General features: G+C 46.4%; 6 protein-coding genes across 8 annotated transcripts; 3 read left to right on the plus strand and 3 right to left on the minus strand.

Moving 5' to 3' along the window:
* Positions 1-455: 455 nt before the first annotated feature.
* On the minus strand, positions 456-3,318 carry BDBG_07402 (AP-1 complex subunit gamma-1; the record flags this gene model as incomplete). The annotated part of the gene is made up of 5 exons (XM_002621954.1): positions 456-551; positions 678-2,790; positions 2,868-3,056; positions 3,121-3,244; positions 3,309-3,318. 5 exons carry the CDS (start codon positions 3,316-3,318, stop codon positions 456-458), a joined length of 2,532 nt encoding a protein of 843 aa, XP_002622000.1.
* Positions 3,319-4,325: 1,007 nt separating this feature from the next.
* BDBG_07403 (sterol O-acyltransferase) lies at positions 4,326-6,741 on the plus strand. The gene is made up of 6 exons (XM_031723071.1): positions 4,326-4,663; positions 4,759-5,208; positions 5,279-5,992; positions 6,065-6,320; positions 6,406-6,447; positions 6,512-6,741. The coding sequence occupies exons 1-6, from the start codon at positions 4,527-4,529 to the stop codon at positions 6,536-6,538; spliced, it is 1,626 nt and encodes a 541-aa protein (XP_031580152.1). The 5' UTR covers positions 4,326-4,526; the 3' UTR covers positions 6,539-6,741.
* A 929-nt stretch (positions 6,742-7,670) lies between these two features.
* BDBG_07404 lies at positions 7,671-9,788 on the plus strand (the record flags this gene model as incomplete). 3 transcript variants are annotated; one of them, XM_031723073.1, is made up of 3 exons in its annotated part: positions 7,671-7,849; positions 7,905-8,056; positions 8,112-9,788. In XM_031723073.1, the coding sequence occupies 3 exons, from the start codon at positions 7,786-7,788 to the stop codon at positions 9,525-9,527; spliced, it is 1,632 nt and encodes a 543-aa protein (XP_031580154.1). The 3 variants fall into 3 exon arrangements, with proteins under 3 accessions (XP_031580154.1, XP_031580155.1, XP_031580153.1); XM_031723074.1 differs by having other exon boundaries at positions 7,675-7,849; positions 7,910-8,056; XM_031723072.1 differs by having other exon boundaries at positions 7,786-7,849; positions 8,106-9,527.
* A 1,035-nt stretch (positions 9,789-10,823) lies between these two features.
* Positions 10,824-11,652, minus strand: BDBG_17608 (uncharacterized protein). The gene has a single exon (XM_031725290.1). The coding sequence runs from the start codon at positions 11,213-11,215 to the stop codon at positions 10,880-10,882; it is 336 nt and encodes a 111-aa protein (XP_031580156.1). The 5' UTR covers positions 11,216-11,652; the 3' UTR covers positions 10,824-10,879.
* An 892-nt stretch (positions 11,653-12,544) lies between these two features.
* Positions 12,545-14,709, plus strand: BDBG_07405 (beta-lactamase). The gene is made up of 4 exons (XM_002621957.2): positions 12,545-13,352; positions 13,467-13,603; positions 13,693-13,984; positions 14,112-14,709. Exons 1-4 carry the CDS (start codon positions 12,959-12,961, stop codon positions 14,525-14,527), a joined length of 1,239 nt encoding a protein of 412 aa, XP_002622003.1. The 5' UTR covers positions 12,545-12,958; the 3' UTR covers positions 14,528-14,709.
* On the minus strand, positions 12,729-16,869 carry BDBG_07406 (uncharacterized protein). The gene is made up of 4 exons (XM_002621958.2): positions 16,352-16,869; positions 16,208-16,284; positions 15,256-16,152; positions 12,729-15,173 (listed from the first exon to the last, which is right to left on the minus strand). The coding sequence occupies exons 1-4, from the start codon at positions 16,433-16,435 to the stop codon at positions 14,903-14,905; spliced, it is 1,329 nt and encodes a 442-aa protein (XP_002622004.1). The 5' UTR covers positions 16,436-16,869; the 3' UTR covers positions 12,729-14,902.
* Positions 16,870-16,898: the final 29 nt, after the last annotated feature.

Consider the following 16,898-nt stretch of genomic DNA (forward strand, 5'->3'; position numbering starts at 1 on the left):
GTTGTAAACTTAGAACGTGTTGTTGAGTGGCGTCGACGTTAATTTTGGCGTTATTTTGGTGAAGGGTTGTCCGGCACATGATTTTACCTTCTGTATGATAGCGCAAAAGGAATGGCGAAAATCTTACCATATCTGGACGACGAAGTAAAATCAAGATATCATTCATATGGACATAGAGGGTATACATTTGTAATTAAGAAATGCCTTGGGAGTTGCTAGCTGGGTGTTGAAGAGAGAACTATAAAAGTCAACAAAAGAGGATAGAAAGTAACGCGAGACATGAAAGTAAATAGTGTTCTTTGATTTAATTGAGGGTCTTGAATGTGCTATCATTTATGCCCGTGAGCTTGAGATTATAGCCTACTAGAAAATATATGTGTAGGCTGTCGCGACATGGGAATGCTCAAGGTAACCTTGGAAGGCCCACACAACATCGCCTGCCTGGCTACGCCTTCTCAAGGTTCTGACCAAGCCAACTGTTCGGTGACTGCAGGCGCCCCGTTCTTGGAGTAAGTAACCCTGAGGCGGAGTCGAAGTTTCCCTTGTAGAGGCTACAGTTATTTCGGAAAACGATATTTTTTGGTTAGCCATCAATTAGAAATTAGAGAAACAAAGCGTATGAAAGAAACAGTGGTTACAGGAAAGAGAGAGAGGAAAAAAAAGAAGGGAAAGCATACCCCATTAATAGCAGAGACTCTCATTCCTTGAGTCCCCTCCTGCCCTCCTTCCAGGTCAGCCTTGTTGATGGCATTAAGTTGAAGTTTTTGAGATTTGGGTACAGCCACTTGCAATCCAACCCCGGAAAAGCGATCGAAAGTAGACGTATTACGGAATCGAGCCAATATCTGGGCACCAGCATTACTCCGCTGAATTTGCAGAGTCAACAGAAGATCATTCTTCTCAAATACGGTTAGGGCGGGGGGAGCGGAGCTTGGAGAAGGTGTCTGGACAGGAGGAGAATGGAGCTCTCCGAGAAGTCCCATCGGCGATGTGGAAGGTTGTGGTGCTTGAGGTGCCGGGGATGTGCCGTTCGAACCAAAAAGATCCATGATGCTGTGTATATCAGATGACCTAGTGGGCGTAGGTTGGAATGGACTCGATGAGGCAGCGGGAATAGATTCGCCGCCCAAGATATCGGCCAACAGGTCAGCTGTGTTCTGCGACCCATTGGTATTGGCAGTGATATTGGCAGATGTATCGTCGCCACCCATAAGGTCGAGCAGCAAATCCTGTTCTGATGGTTTGGCAGGCTTTTTAGACTTGTCTCTAAGCAGTCTACTTTGTCGTTTGCTAGTTGCTTCTCCTAAGACCCTCTGCTCTTCGCGGATTTCAGGTGGGGGCATCTTCTCTAACACGCCACGCCTTATTTGATCGTACCCAAACAAGTTGGTGTATTCCACAGCCCGTTGCTGGATTTCAACGCTCAAATCTGCAGATCTGCTGCTGAGGAGACGTCGAATACGCTCGATCTGCGCAGGTTCGGTGAGCCTTGTGGACAACTTCATTGCAGATGTTATAATATATTCGGTCACGGTTTGGGTAGCATAGGTGCTATTAAGTATATTGGTAAAAAGGTCCACTATGTCGCTTTCCTTGACTTCCTTGACTAGCTCTTCCTCCTCGTACTGGCCGCCACGGAGAAGAGCATCACCATACTCGCCTATGACCCATGAAGCAGCTAGAGTTAAGGCTTCTTGCGAGATATCTTCCTTTAAACTAGCATAAAGCTTTTGAACGGAATAGGTTTGGAGTTCGGGGGTTGTGGCAATCAGGCGGACGAACGAGGACAAAATCTGCTCCTTGACATAATTACCCGCAAGTTTCAGGACACGAAGCATAGTGTCAACATGCCATCTTTTATTGGGGGAAAATCGATCCGCAGCTATTCCTATCTGAGTTGTCATGACGGGCTTGAACTCGTTATCAGCAACCTCAAGGAAAGCCAGGAGCTCTCTGACAAGAACTCTGACATTGCCTTCGTTGATTAGCGTAAAGCTAAGATCTAGAGCACGTCTGCGTATACTAATATCGGCATCCCGCAAGCATTCTAGAATGGTGTTCCGGTGTCTTTGGACGGCATTTGGCTCAACAGCCACCACCTTAATGAGAGTGTTGAGTGCCACATATCGAATGTTGTTGTCTTTGTTAGCTAAAAATTTGCCAAGAATGTTGACACCTAGCACCCGAAGACCGGAGTCTGCTTCGATATCCAGAATAGTCAGGACAGCCTCATAGAGTATGGAATTTCCCACATTTTTGGACGACTCGGTGTTGGTAGCGACTTGGGCAAGGATGTCGTTGATTAATTCGCTTGTGGCCGCATCACCCCTGCCGAGGACTCTCAGGAACCGAAGTATCTTTACCTGCAGGAATGGGTCGGTAATTCCTGAGACGTCATGCTCCGGTGCATACCCAGAGGTCGTAAGGCCTTTCAAAACTCTAACGAGCGCAGGTACCAGAGGGCGATATTTTTCAATAACTTCATGCCCACCTTCTGCATCGTCCTCTTCACAGAACTCGGTTGCGAGGGTGAGGCCACAAAGTAAGACTCCATGGTTTCGATCCGACAGAAGCGCCTTGGATTTATCTATAAAATGTTCCTGGAGATCGGGGACTTTCCGACATATACGCATAGCACAAAGGGCGGCTTTTCTGCGGATATAGGGGTTTGCTGTGGATATGAGAGACTCTACTTCGGGAAACAAGTCCCTCGACATTTCGACAGAGGCGATATTTCCCAGGGTGCAGAGGGCCAGGCCCACAACATATTGGTTCGAGTTGTTCAAATCACTATGCATCATAATAAGCAAATGTTATTTTTCTTCCTAACGGGGGGAAGGGGGGGAACTTGATAGCACGAGACCGACTTTTTTAGGGAATTAGTCACCAATGTCAGCACCTCCTGGTTCTCATCGAGGAGTAGCATAGTTCCCAGATACCCCAACCGTTTGTCTGCGAAACGGGGCGATGCCAGCAGCTTGAGGCATTCTATCTGACCGAAGTGCGTTCGTTCACCCAACGTGAAAAGATAGAGTAGCTTAGCCACATTATTTCTCCTGCAAATCTACCATGTGAGAATGTCATCTTCCGAGATCTGTCTTGAATTTCCACCCCACACACCTTATATTTGAATCCGCACTTTCTTCCCTGAAGCTGGCTCGAATCGCCGCACTCTCCTTTTGGATCACTGATCGCTCATCCGCAATGGTTTTGGACGCTCGCACATTCCGAATGAATTGCTTGACTATGATCGATATGAGTAAGTGGTCCCGACATAGTGGAGATGGAGATGAGGGGCTTGGACATACGGGAACTCATGGTGGTCGCAAGGACCCCAAAAAGGGGAACGTCGAAATGTAACTGGTCGCCAGGAGTACCAGGGCTTTATACGGCGGAAGTAACTTGTGATGCCGTTCCCTGACTTCGAAAGACCGTTTGTTGGCTTATATGGATCGTTATTTTTTGTGTCTTCCCATATCAACCTTCATTTCTGGCACCATGAGCTGTCTGGTCAGCGCGGCTTACATATCTGGCCAAGTGGGTGAACAAGGGACGCTAACTGTATACGGTCTAGCGGACTGCTTTGTTTGAACCTCCAATATCAGAGCTTGGCATTGAGACTTCAGAATAATGGATCGTATCTTGGGCTTCGTTTCTTCATTACTAGTACACTTTCAAAAGCCTCGAGACCATAGGAGTTCTTTTCTCCGGATGAATAACCAATAGTATGCCCCTCCCACACGGGGTAGGTACTTCGGTAGTCACCATATATTTTATTTAGCGCCTTTGACAACTTCCTCGATATATTATTGCCCATTCATCCTTATGGCCGTGCAGAATGCTTGCACTGCTACGGAGATATTTAAGCTCTGCGTCGATGGTCTCCAATGGTTAGACCTTCAGCGTCAGAAGTCTATTTATAGATGGCGGTCCTTGGTCCGCGGGAATTATGCATGTGGTGACAGTTATATTTAATGTTGAAATTGTTCTGTAAGGTCGAGCGGAGTTAAAATTGGTCAATACCAGTTAAAATCTGACAGATAGAGACGCAACCATTTGAATACCTGGGGGGAGTTCAATCATTTCACATAACGTAAATCCGTCATCCTCCGCATGAAAGAGCTTTTTTTCATCGAGGAGAGCTTCTTCCAAGGGATCCGAACCTAGATCCGGGGTGGCTGACATTAATAAAGTATAGTAATTCTACTCCGTGTTATTGAGCTTTCCGAGCTCTCCTCGTCGCTGTTTTAACTTGTGCAGGCAAGTTAATGCCCAGCCTCACGCCGTTGGGTCAAAACCCTGGCACTAAAGCAGCATGCAAGCGCGCTGACATCACCGGGAAGGTTCGCCTCGAGCGCCGAGAGCGGACATGTTTTTCTTTTCTTCATCACCAGCATTGAGCTGGCGTTTTCCTTCGCCATCGCTGTATATATATTATCTTATCCTACTATGATTATCCTACTGTGTCCACCATTATTATCTTTAATTGAGACTTAGGTCATTGTCCCCGATAGACCATTCTCACCATGTCCTCTGTGCATGTAAATGGGAGTACCGGAACAGGCATCCTACGACCACGCGCAGTGCGGCCAAAACATCAGAGCGAAGACCATCATCTTACCCCCTCTGCGAGCGTAGATAGATTATCCTTCGATATATCAAGGTACAAATAAGAATAAAAGCTTTGCCCTTCTGAATAATCCTCCCCGGTATTTTGTATTTCTTGTCGTTTGAACAAAAGCTAACCCCTCCTGAAAGTGGCCGGTCCACCCCTATTCCGGAAGATGCTCCCCCATCCGTACAATCAATATCATGCGCAAGGAAGCAGATACGAGCCCAGGCAAGTCAAAGGTTGTTCTACTCAATCGATTACAAACCTAGGGTATCTCATTTCGACCCTGATAGCGATTATCGAGATTTCCACGGCTTCTTCTCCCTTTTTTGGGTTAGCTTGTTTATCATGGTCATGACCACGGTTGTGCGAAATATAAAAGACACTGGCTACCCATTACGGGTACAAGTGTGGTCACTGCTGTCAGCGAACGTTTGGCAACTGGCCCTGTGTGATATTGTTATGGTTTCGAGTACCGCACTATCTCTTCCGCTCCATTTAGTAATCAGGCAAAGTCAAGGTTGGCTAAGATGGCTAAACGGAGGAATGATATTGCAAAGTTGCTTTCAGATCGCATGGCTCACTTTATGGGTGGCGTACGTATCTTCTAAGCTTCTTGCATAATGTTGCAGCGAGAATATTTGCTAACATATTTTTTTCTCCCAGCTTGCCATTCCAGCTTAAATGGGCTTGGACTGCTCAGGTGTTCTTTATCCTACACACATTAACTCTTTTGATGAAAATGCATTCCTACGCCTTCTACAACGGACATTTGAGCGAGACAGAACATCGCTTAAACGGTTTGGATAAGCCGGAGGCCAGTTCACTCTCTGCAGCTGTTCGTTATCCACGGTCCGAGAGTCAAACAATGGAAGAGAGTACGGAATCAGATAACGCAAAGGAGGATGAATCCCAGCAATCGCTTTCTAAACTCCGCTCAGATCTTGCAATGGAATTAACTTCTCCTCTCGGTCAAGTCTCATACCCCCAGAACCTGACCGTGTACAATTATGTGGATTATCTTCTCTGTCCAACGCTGTGCTACGAACTAGAATATCCACGTACGAAAGAAATACGATGGATGGAGGTTTTCTTTAAAACATTGGCTGTTTTTGGCTGTATATTCTTACTTACCCATGTTAGCGAAGAGTTCATCGTTCCAGTTCTAGACGAATCTGCGGAAAGAATGCAAGTCCTGAGCAGCAAATCTGAGAAGGCTCTGGTCCTTGCAGAAGCTATTAGCTTCCTGCTACTGCCTTTCATGATAACGTTTTTGTTGGTGTTTCTTGTCATTTTCGAATATACCCTCAATGCCTTTGCGGAAATTACACGTTTTGCCGACCGCGAATTTTACGCTGACTGGTGGAACTCTTGCGATTGGTATGAACGTATCCTATTCATCTATTGCGGACCATCGTGGTTTCTAATATGCTAACCTGCTCTGTTCGACAGGCTGGAGTTCTCTAGGGAGTGGAATATCCCGGTCCACCATTTCCTTCGGCGCCACGTTTATTTCTCATCTTTAACTCACTTTTCCAACTCCAAGGCCATGTTCATCACATTCTTGGTGAGCTCCATTGGACATGAATTGGTAATGGCGTGTATCACCAAGAAAATTAGGGGGTATGGCTTCCTTGCCATGATGATGCAGCTGCCCATCGTTGCCGTGCAGCGTTCGAAGTTTGTTAGGGGACGAAAAGTTCTTAATGTTAGTGATTTATTCCACCATTTCCGTAATAAATAAAAGGGAATCGCTATACAGTCTAGCTGCTAACTGTTCAAACACCATTTAGAACGTTTGTTTTTGGGTTTCCATGATTATCGGGCTCTCCCTTGTACGTTGGCTCCCAGATCGAACTTGTATAGTTGGATGGATGGATGTGCTGACAGCTATATTAGATGTGCGCACTTTACGTCCTCGTCTAGATACCCTCCAAAGTACCATCTTATTTTACGCCTAACGACCTAGGAAACCGCCATGATTGTATTATTCCGCTTGAAGTCACCATAGATGCCGGCTCACAAGCACTGTACATGTATAGCCAAGCCCGAAAAGCAAATTGGAATTTTTATTTTTATTTTTATTTTAGAAAGGGGGTAAAAAACAGAAAGGAAAAAAGCTTATATCCTACGCTCTTCTTCCTCCCAAATCCAAATCCACTCCTATACCAACCTGTCAAGTACTGTAAATATTCTCTTATTCTTACATTTTACTCCGTATATACCGTTTTCCACTGACGATCTCTCGAATCGTATCCTTGTACCAGATGACGGTTTTCCGCTCAGGTGTAATCATGAGTCTGAGAATCTCTAATTACCCGAGGGTAGCGCTGATAAACTGCCCCCACTTGGTCGAGACTGAGCCCGAAAGCAGTCGAAGCCCGAAACATATTTAACCCCTCACTTTAAGCAGCTAGGAGCGTATGATGATTCGAAACAGGGTTCTTCTACGAGAAGATTAGAGCAGCAATTGACCAGTTGTAAGGTTCTCTTTTTTTCTTTTCTAAACAATGTGGCTTCGGATGTAAAGAAAAGTAATAACGCATCACATATACATACATTGATTATTATTGCAACATACATGTACGTACCTCACTCGTTTGTATTATTATTAGTAATACGCTAGAATTTTTTCTCCTGCCCAATAAAATAAATGCATGGATCAAACATCACGTTGTGTCAATGTGTGCTGGCGATCTACATACATAGTAAGTTCAGTAAAAGCTACCATTTCTGGAGGGAGCTACGTACGCCGGACAGAAGCACTGGCTGCCCGCCCTTCTTTCTCCAGGGTCTGCTAATTAGTAAGTTAGCAAGTCAACTACCGCGGGCCGAACACCTGCCAAGCACGGGCCGCATGGCGGGGTTGGAGTTGGTGTTGGGGGTCCCGCGGTTGATCGGCCCTTCTACCAGCAGTGCGCTGGTGGTGATTGAGCTCTTTTGCCCCAGTAGCCTACAGTTGGACCCAACCGCTCTTGTGCCCGCCACTAGGTACTACCTAGGTAACGTGACTCACCACCCAACGAACGGGGCTATTTGGGCCGGATTGGAGGTAGCGTGGAGCACTTCAGTATTTCTAGCCCCCGTCGCTGTTGCCCCCGTTTAATCACCAGCACCGCACCTCCTCTTGACAATAACATAAACCACTCTCAACCCCTCTTTTTGCAGTCGAGATGACGACTCCTTCGACTATACAACAGCAATCACAGGGGTCTGCAGTGCTAAGACTTCAAGGCCGTAAGCCATTCTCCTTTCGTGACCAGCCCCCCTTTGACTAACCATTTGTTGATAGGAAAGCGGCCTCAACGTGTGCGAAAGGCACGACCACGAGGAGTTCCCCGCCGGAGTGCACGCCTAAAAGAGATATATCATCATCGGGGGAAAGCTGTATCGGACAGCAGAACCGCTGTCCAGGGCCCCCTTTGCACAAATTCCAAGAAACAGGTATGTTCTATTTATTTATCCTGCTCCACTTATAAAACTAACTTCAAAGGCCAAGTTTCTACAAAAGCCGTCCGACCCTCTTCAACCTGACTCTCAAAAACGGAAGCGACCACAAGAAGCTGAGGACTCACCCTGCCTTCCAGCCGAATCTTTCCAAAAGCGGCCGCGAACATCTCTTTCATGCCCCGCTGATGCGAGGTTGCCCATTGAGGATACTCCCGCTCAGGAGGCTACAGAATACAAAGATAAGATTAACTTAATCAACTGCTGGAGGAAGGAAGGTGCCTGGCCGAGAGAATACTTTGAACAGGGGCATGACATGAGTCAACTACTTGCGAGAAAGAAATCGACATCTTCACTTCATCACAAACAATTGAAATCTACTCTCACCAGCTCTACTACCCCTAGCAATCAGAAGCCAAGGGAGGAAAAAAGCTCTCAATACAAGAACCCACGCTATGAAGTCCTGCTAGAAACTAAAGGCAGCTATATGAGTGAATCAAAGCAGGGTATCACAGAAGTCAGCAAAAGTTGTTACCAAACTTTGCTCAATGCTGCACAAAAGATTCCTGAAAACTCATTGTTCCGTGATGATCTGTTCAAAGCAACCTGTGAGAAGGTGCGACGCCGAAATGAGGCCATCATTATTCAAGATATCACTCGATTGATTGTCCCCTCCGCGGAAAATCTAGCTATATATGGTGCAACACATCTCGATCATCTGGTCGAAAGTGTCAATGAAGGCTGGGATAATTCAATCCCTGTTACCAAAACTCGACCGCAGCCTGATTATTCCGTGGGATTTAAACGAGATGCTTTCACAGATGACCAGCTGCGGAGGCTTCGGGATTTTGTTGGTGAGCTGACTGACACATCATACTTTATGGCGACATACTACCTATACTTCCCATTCTTAACATGTGAAGTTGAGTGTGGTGCAGCGTCACTTGACATCGCAGATCAACAGAATGCCCACAGCGCCACTATTGCAGTGAGAGCTACTGTTGAGTTATTCAAGCTCGTGAAGCGTGAAAAGGAGGTCGACCGGGAGATACTCGCCTTCTCAATCTCGCATGACCACACAGCGGTGAGGATCTATGGTCACTATGCTGTTCTTGAAGGAGAGAAGACGAATTTTTACCGCCACCCAATTCACAAGTTCGATTTCACTGCTCTGGATGGCAAAGAGAAATGGACAGCATACAAGTTCACAAGGAATGTTTATGATATATGGATGCCAACTCATTTTAAAAGAATATGCTCAGCGATTGACCATATCCCCTCTGATTTGGATTTTGAGATCTCACAGTCAGAACTTCAATACTCCGAACAATCCAACGCCGAGTCAGTGCTCACAATCAATGATGATGACAGCCAACCAAGTCAGCTGGGCTATATTGACTCCACAGATGTTACACCAACCACTTCTTTCACTGAACAAACTCAAGTATTCAAAAAGCCAAGGAAGTAGATTTTGTAAGCCCCTGGTATGCTAGCGGGACTAGATATATGCATCCGCACACTTCGGTTGGGGATCACTGCTCAAAGAGAACACCCGTGTCAAAGGAAGCCCTCCAAGGAGCATTAGGAGGTAGGAATGTAAGACCCTCGCTGATATCCAGTGTGTACACTAGTGAAACTGAATATCTATAAATGATTCCTTTCTTTCCCCAGCTTAGTGTAGTTTCATAGTTGGTATTCAATAGAATGAGCACTTCTACAGATATTGCAATCAAATCTTGAGAGTAATTATATCTAGTGTATTTATACAAAATATATTAGAATATTAGTGAGTTGAGTCATCTTGATTTCTTCTTTATGTATTTCTCTAGGGCCGGCAAAACTGCTTTGGCCCTGTAAGATACTTGTGAAGTTTTATAAGCACAATGTGGATAGGAATCTGGATAAGAGCCAAGGCATCTTAGTTCCTAGTTCAGCTTATAGTGAAGCATGATAATTTGTCTAAGTGCCCTTCATCAGACTCACTCAGCACTTTCATGAAATCAACTTCTCATGTCACTCTTCTCCAAATTTAGCCTTGCATATCCTTGCAATCCGCCTCATCACTTTATCACTTACATCCTTTCAGAGGCCATCAATGTGAACAGAATCCAATGGTATGATATCCAGCACGTGTCCTGCCCAAACACCTTTGCAACAAGTTCCCTCTTGAAGGTCAAAGCAGTATCCTGGGCAGTGGACATCATAGAGTTGTGTAGAAAGTCTGAGCAATGATCACCCCACCAAATCTCAATACATCAATGAATGGACCTCGAATATATTCCAGCTTCAGTGTGATGACTACCACAGTGACAAACTGATGAATCATTAAATTGGGCAGGACCCACTGCCTATCAGTGAGATAGAAAGATGCTGGTACAGAATCAGTCATCTTGAGCAGATTCACTAAGGAATGGCATTTCTAAACTAATTCAAGAGCATGCCTCAATAAAACATCTGAGAAACTCAAATGTAACTCAGGCTTCAGCAAGTCATTTTGTTTCTTCACACTTTCATCCTCTCTTTCTTTCCTTTCTCTCTGATCATCATACCAACAAGAATTTTTTGCTGACCTACCAGATCTGCAGACAAAGCTCCGTCCTCTGTTCAGAATCAAGTCACTGACCACGAATCCAATGTGGTACGGTACTATCTAGACACGGTCATCTAGTTCGATCTGGAAGCCGCGGCCATGGAGCTCCCATCCAATGAAGTGGTTCAGAAGCAGCCCATGGGTTGTTCTTGAACACTGACGCGACCGCCCCCACGGAACTTACCAATGAGCTGAAAAGAAAGATCACTGATAACTCAAAGATCAAAGAACTAACTGAGCAAAGTAAAGAGCTGACTCAGAGGCTCAGGGCAATGGGATTCTGTTCTGTGCCAGCAGCGCGGGGCAAAACTCCACTTTACAAGGAGAAGATGAAGACAGTTTCCCGGTTGAACCGCGGCAAAGTTCACCTTCACTCCAAGCTTAAAGACTGGCAGAGGAGGTGGTACTTCCAGCATGCTGATACGGAGCGATTTAACCACTGACTCTGCAATGGCACGGCCGGCGAGTCTCTGGATGAGTGTCCGGCCCTGCCACCCCTTCAGATCCTGGAACAGAGACAGATTGTCAAACTGACATGCGCTGGCACTCAGCAACTGACAGAGCATGAGCAGTTCGCGCGTCGGTGTGTGTGCATCATTGCCTGGTTCAAGCTACAGCGTCGGAAGGAGGTTCAGCATCGGGGTCATCACAAGAAACAGCAGCCGCCGCGGCGAGATGTCAAGCCTGACCCACCCCCGGACACCATGCGGGCGAAGTAATCCATTCCGGATGAAAAGCAGTGCCCATTCTGTGTCGCTGATACCTCGTTGCCTTGGGGGGACCGGATGAATGTCCGGGAGCGCACGAACAAGTTCTGGAACCATATCGAGAGCGTCCACCGCGAGGAGCTGAAGGCGTACTCCTCCGGACAACACTCCTCAATGACCGCAAAATTGGAGATTTGGAGGTGCTACTCGTACAAGAACCCCCCTCTCACCCGATATATGGGCCCCTCAGGAGGGCCATGGCAGGTGCAACCTGCAATGGAAACAGACGTTACTACCCACTAGAGGACACGATGAGAATGTTCCACAGAGAGGAGCTGGAACCAATAGAGACAATCGACGCATGCCCCCCGGAACCATGGCAGAAGCCAGTACTCAAAGGCATCTACCTCGACTCCGACAGGGCTAGAGCCATCGAGAGAGCTATCCTCATAGACAGATATATTAATATATACACTTGTATGCCAGTTTGAGGTTTCAACTCCAAGGGCGGCTGGGACAGTCTGTGACTAAACCAATCAATCAATCAATCAATCAATCAATCAACGTAACAGCCGGCATACGTTGGAAAGTGTAGTCCTACCACAGAAGTAGTCCGAGCACAGAAGTAAAGTGGTCCCAGCACAGAAGTAGTCCTAGCCTAGAAGTTGTTTGTCCTGAGAATTTTTCTAAATTTATAGACCTAGAATGATATGTGCTGAGTTCTTACATGCTTTAAGATTTGTGAGAATAAACAGAATCGCGCTGGCATTATTCTCAGCAGGTCTTTCATAGTGAACCGACTGGCACTGCTTCTTAGTGGCTAAAGCTTAGGTTGCCATTTGAGCTCTTGATTTCTATTAACTAGTTACTAACTATAACTATCTAATTAGTTGCCGGCAAAGGAAGCTGACCCAGAACTAGGATGGAGAGACGACGAGCGTTGGCGTGCGGCCCAACAGCAATCCTGCGCCAGATGAGGGGAAGGACAGGGCATCAGGTATAAATTTGAGCTCAACTGTTGGTCCCTTGTCTTTCCGGATCCCTCGGCTTTTTAATGTGTTCAGTGTTCCACATAATACTGATTTTATAGACATGCATCAATTACACTAGTTTTAATGTAGTTAGTATATTACTACATTGATTTAGTTAGTCTTGGCTTTCGGACTATGAGTTTCAACCCCCACAGATCAACATACACAGTAACTACAGAAGCCCCTCCCGCCCTGGGTATACGCTAAAGAGGCCCCTATAGAGTCCCCGGTATAGAGCGGCGCCGGGTATAGAGACTCCTGGGCACATACAGACCCCTGGATATAGATCCCCGTGAAGACTAGCCTAAGAATAGAGATCCCAGGTTGAGAGCCCTCCACTGATGTGGGTCATTCTTTCATACAACCTCCAATGAGGAGATCTTGATTGTATTAGCATTAATGTGTGCTCATTGTAACACTAGTATAAAATGCCCATTTGACGCCGTACTTAGTTGCTAAGTTCTTGGTATTGAGATGAAAATATCTTTATATTTATTTCTATATACAGAGAAAGAACATGAATTAACAGCCCCTAAAGAGCCCCTAAAGAGCCATCAATCCCAACCTGACAATGGGCAAAGATCTCACACCCGAGAGTGTCACCTCCATCCGCCAGACACTTGAAAATGCCTGTGCGGATCAAGAGCGCGGAATCCCGGGGGTGACCTTCGTCGTAGCCGACAGAGAAGGCAAGCAGCTCTTTGCCCATGCCGCAGGCAAACGCGGCAAGGGGGTCGACGAGCCCATGACCCTGGACTCTGTCTATTGGATCGCTTCGTTCACGAAGATGATTACTGGAATTGCTTGCATGCAGCTGGTTGAGCAGGGGAAACTTTCTCTCTATGATGCTGGGCAGATTGAAAGCCTGTGCCCGGAATTGAAGGAGTTGAAAGTCTTGCAGAAGGATGGGACGGTGGTGGAGAAGAAGAGAGGGATTTCGTTGAGGATGTTGTTGACGCACACTGGTATTTTTCTTTCCCCCCCGCCCAAGCTTATTTCACCTCATCCCGGTTCTAGAGTGTTTTGCATTTCTAGAAGATGTGTAAGATGATGGGGCTGATTTGGGTAAACAACTATAGCGGGATTTGGATATTCCTTTTTCAATGAACAGGTTCGAGACTACAACCGGCCTATTGGCTTCGATGAATTCTCAGGTCACGTATACGATGTTACGCAGCCGTTGATCTTCCAACCTGGCGAGGGGTTTGAGTATGGTGTACGTACTTTACCTAATTATCGAGAAGCGCCGAAACAAAGAAATTAGTAGAATATCTCCATAAGCTGACACATTAGCCCAACTCATAGGTTGGCATTGACTGGGCAGGAATCGCTGTCGAGCGGGTTACCGGCCTCTTGCTCAATGACTACTTCCATAAGTATATTTTCGAGCCTCTCGGGCTAAAGAATATCAGCATGCTCCCTTCAGCTGAGATGAAGGCGAGGCTGGCATATATGCATTCCCGGAACCCAGATGGCACCTTATCACAGAGGGATCATTTGTTAAGGTGGCCCCTACTGGCCAAGAACAAGGAGGAGACCAAAGGCATGCTGAATTCCGGCGGAGCGGGTTGTTTCTCCACCTCGCAAGATTATTTGGGTGAGTTAATTGATAAGTTTCTTTGTCACTGGTTCTTGTGTTGCCTTGCCGAGGTGTGAATTTGTATGCATACGCAAACACCCAGCGCGTGAAGCTAATGCCTCCCGCACCTACCACCCTGATCCAGACATCCTCACCACCTTGCTAAACGACGGCACATCGCCCAAAACGGGCAAACAAATCCTCACCAAATCCACCGTCGACCTTATGTTCCAAAACCATATCCCCCACATGCCCAACTTTGGCAGGCAAGGTAACCTGCTGAACAAGAAACCCGACCTCGTCAACAATGTGCCGGACATCTACCCCCTGAACAACAATGAACCGCAGGGCTGGGGCTTGTCGTTCATGATCACGAGCAGTTTGACCGGTAGGAGCGTGAAGAGCGCAATGTGGGCGGGTATTGCGAACTTGTTCTGGTGGTGTGATCGGGAGCATGGTATTGCTGGTGTGATTTGTACGCAGATTTTGCCATTTGCGGATGCCAAGTTAGTTCCGTTATGGTTTGATGTTGAGAAGAAAGTTTATGATGGGCTGAAGTAAACAAGGGGGCAATATGATGTCAGATTGAAGACGTGTAGATCGAACCATGTGGAAATGTTGAATTGTTGTAGATATGGAGTATATAGCTGTGATGAATGAAAGAATGGTAAATTGTGATAACATATGGAGAAACGCCTGCGCATGGGTTGGAAAGACCCGATATAACATGCTTCTACGCCGTCAACGTAACAACAGAAATAATGCTCATATTCAAAGAAAGTCGACCTCAAGAACGTCAGCTGAGAACCCAAATTTGAACCGCAAGCGAAATAAGATTCAAGACAAACAACACGAATATTCAAAATCGTCTATACCCGTTAACTATTACCGCAAGAAAAGTCTCAATGACATTGCTCGTGTGAAAACTATACCCATCTACATATGTTCGATTGGCTCTTCAGGAAATAGCTCTTCCCTTCGTCGGTCCGTTGGTAGGCATGCTCTCAGAGGAGGGTTTACGATATCATTGAAAAGGAAAGTGCCGTAAACAAGCATAGCGAAGCCAACTACCTGGAGCCATTTGAATGACTCCCAGCCAAGGCCAAGAGATATGATCCAGATGAAGAGGGTGCGGCATGTGTCGATGGTGCTGCGAGACGTGGCAGACACTGATCGTGTGACGCTGAGGCCGAAAAAGTTGAAGCCGCTGAGCGAATGTTAGTTATGGTCTCCAGAATGATAGGGGAAGTCAAAGGCAGGAGCAAAAGTATATGACAGGGTTTACATACCCGATACTGATCATGATTAGTAAACTCGATACCGCAATAGCCCTGTTGGTAGTCATGTTGTGCCACCCTTCTCTGACATCAAAATATCCGCCCTTCCCACTTTCGGTACTGCCGATAGCGAGATGGAGGATTATCATCCCGACAAGTGTGACTAGGAATCCAAAGATTCCTTCCCAACCAACAACCTTTATAGGGTCCATGGCATAATTCTCAAGAATCCACTCTTCCAAAACGAATTGGCTGGCTGTGAAAACTTGCGCTCCCGCAATCAATAGCACCCCAATAACAGTCTTGACAGCTACTGGAGTGTCAATAACAAAATCCTCATCCTCTACTGCCCTTGAAAAGAGTTGAACCATAGTTTGGTGCGCTCCGTCCAACGCTTGATGCTTATCCTTAAAGATGGCACCGGCAAGCCCGACAAGTCCAACGCCAAGGACAACAACGAACAAAGCTAGCCATTGGTATAGATATAATTTCCGGCGAAGGAAAATCACACTGAAGAGACCGACAAAGAGCACGAGTGCACCTCGGGTCATCTGATATATGCTTGCAACGACGAATAACAATCCGACATTCATAAGTGTGGTGCCCGTGATATCACAGCATGCTGGTGCAGCCAGCAAGAACACCTTCCAATCTTTCAGTTTTATTCTGCCATCATGGTCCCTAGAAGAGATCTTGGTAGCGGAAGCCCGAGGGCTGCCATTTAAGGGGGAGGTAGAGTTCAATTCATCATCAGATTCGGTATCCTCTTCACCGTCAACTGGTTCGTAGCCACCGGCAAGAAGGGATGTTTCAGTAGAAGCACCGAATCGATGGCTGATATGCTGATTCCAGAGATTGCATCCCAACACAACCAGCCAACACCCCATTTCTCCGACAAACATTTGGAGGCTAGCACCGTCATTATTATCCGTTCACGTGAAACAAACGAGGTCTGAAAACATACGTTTGGACGACAGGCTGTTCAAACAATTCCCTCTTTTTTGGGTCGGGGGAATCGCAGTTGCGTACACATTGCATGTCCTGTTAATATGACAGCATGTCAGCGGAAGCGCTCACGAAGCGGTGGATAAGGCAAACAAAAACTAACCTGGTATTTTGTAAGGATCGTGTTACAAACACCGGTCACCAACATCATGGTGACCAGGAACGGAATGAGTGACTTGGAAGCCATTTCGATGGTAATATCCAAGCAACCAGGGTTTGGTTGGTATTGGATCTGTTGGTGTCGGGATGGCGAACGAAGCCCCGGCTGAAAGATGTTGGATTGAGAGAAGAGATAGAAAGAACCGTCGTGGAGTTAAAGCATATGCGTAGATATGTGGTTAAGAACCCATTTTGACAGGATGTTGCGTTGTTGCTGCTGCTGCAGAGAGGTCATTATCAAAAGCGGTTGTGGTCGTTTATCTTGTGACCCAGAGCGCTTATCGCGCTAACCCACCTTGTCGATCAAGCTGGCGGTTGGATTTGAGATGGGGGGCGCAAGCGAGGTAATTAGATAATACTTACAATTTTCCAAACGGCAAACTGTCCTGCTGAGAACGCTGGCTCTTATCATGGCTCCTGGCTTAAACAAAGGGCGAATAAAAGTATGCCTACGGCCTTAAATTATTATCGTACTTTGTTTCAAAAAAGGG

The sequence above is a fragment of the Blastomyces gilchristii genome, assembly GCF_000003855.2.
Source record: "Blastomyces gilchristii SLH14081 genomic scaffold supercont1.19, whole genome shotgun sequence".
Taxonomy (NCBI): domain Eukaryota; kingdom Fungi; phylum Ascomycota; class Eurotiomycetes; order Onygenales; family Ajellomycetaceae; genus Blastomyces; species Blastomyces gilchristii.

What these genes read in the sequence shown, in the direction of transcription:
- BDBG_17608 (XM_031725290.1), bottom strand. Translation starts at nt 11,215, where the DNA reads ATGCTCTGTCAGTTGCTGAGTGCCAGCGCATGTCAGTTTGACAATCTG.
- BDBG_07406 (XM_002621958.2), bottom strand. Translation starts at nt 16,435, where the DNA reads ATGGCTTCCAAGTCACTCATTCCGTTCCTGGTCACCATGATGTTGGTG. An exon ending in CGATCCTTACAAAATACCAG is followed by an intron (nt 16,285 to 16,351) that starts GTTAGTTTTTGT and finishes TCATATTAACAG; the next exon opens with GACATGCAATGTGTACGCAA. An exon ending in GAACAGCCTGTCGTCCAAAC is followed by an intron (nt 16,153 to 16,207) that starts GTATGTTTTCAG and finishes TGACGGTGCTAG; the next exon opens with CCTCCAAATGTTTGTCGGAG.
- BDBG_07403 (XM_031723071.1), top strand. Translation starts at nt 4,527, where the DNA reads ATGTCCTCTGTGCATGTAAATGGGAGTACCGGAACAGGCATCCTACGA. An exon ending in TTATCCTTCGATATATCAAG is followed by an intron (nt 4,664 to 4,758) that starts GTACAAATAAGA and finishes CCCTCCTGAAAG; the next exon opens with TGGCCGGTCCACCCCTATTC. An exon ending in GGGGACGAAAAGTTCTTAAT is followed by an intron (nt 6,321 to 6,405) that starts GTTAGTGATTTA and finishes AACACCATTTAG; the next exon opens with AACGTTTGTTTTTGGGTTTC.
- BDBG_07405 (XM_002621957.2), top strand. Translation starts at nt 12,959, where the DNA reads ATGGGCAAAGATCTCACACCCGAGAGTGTCACCTCCATCCGCCAGACA. An exon ending in GATGTTGTTGACGCACACTG is followed by an intron (nt 13,353 to 13,466) that starts GTATTTTTCTTT and finishes AAACAACTATAG; the next exon opens with CGGGATTTGGATATTCCTTT. An exon ending in GCGAGGGGTTTGAGTATGGT is followed by an intron (nt 13,604 to 13,692) that starts GTACGTACTTTA and finishes CCCAACTCATAG; the next exon opens with GTTGGCATTGACTGGGCAGG.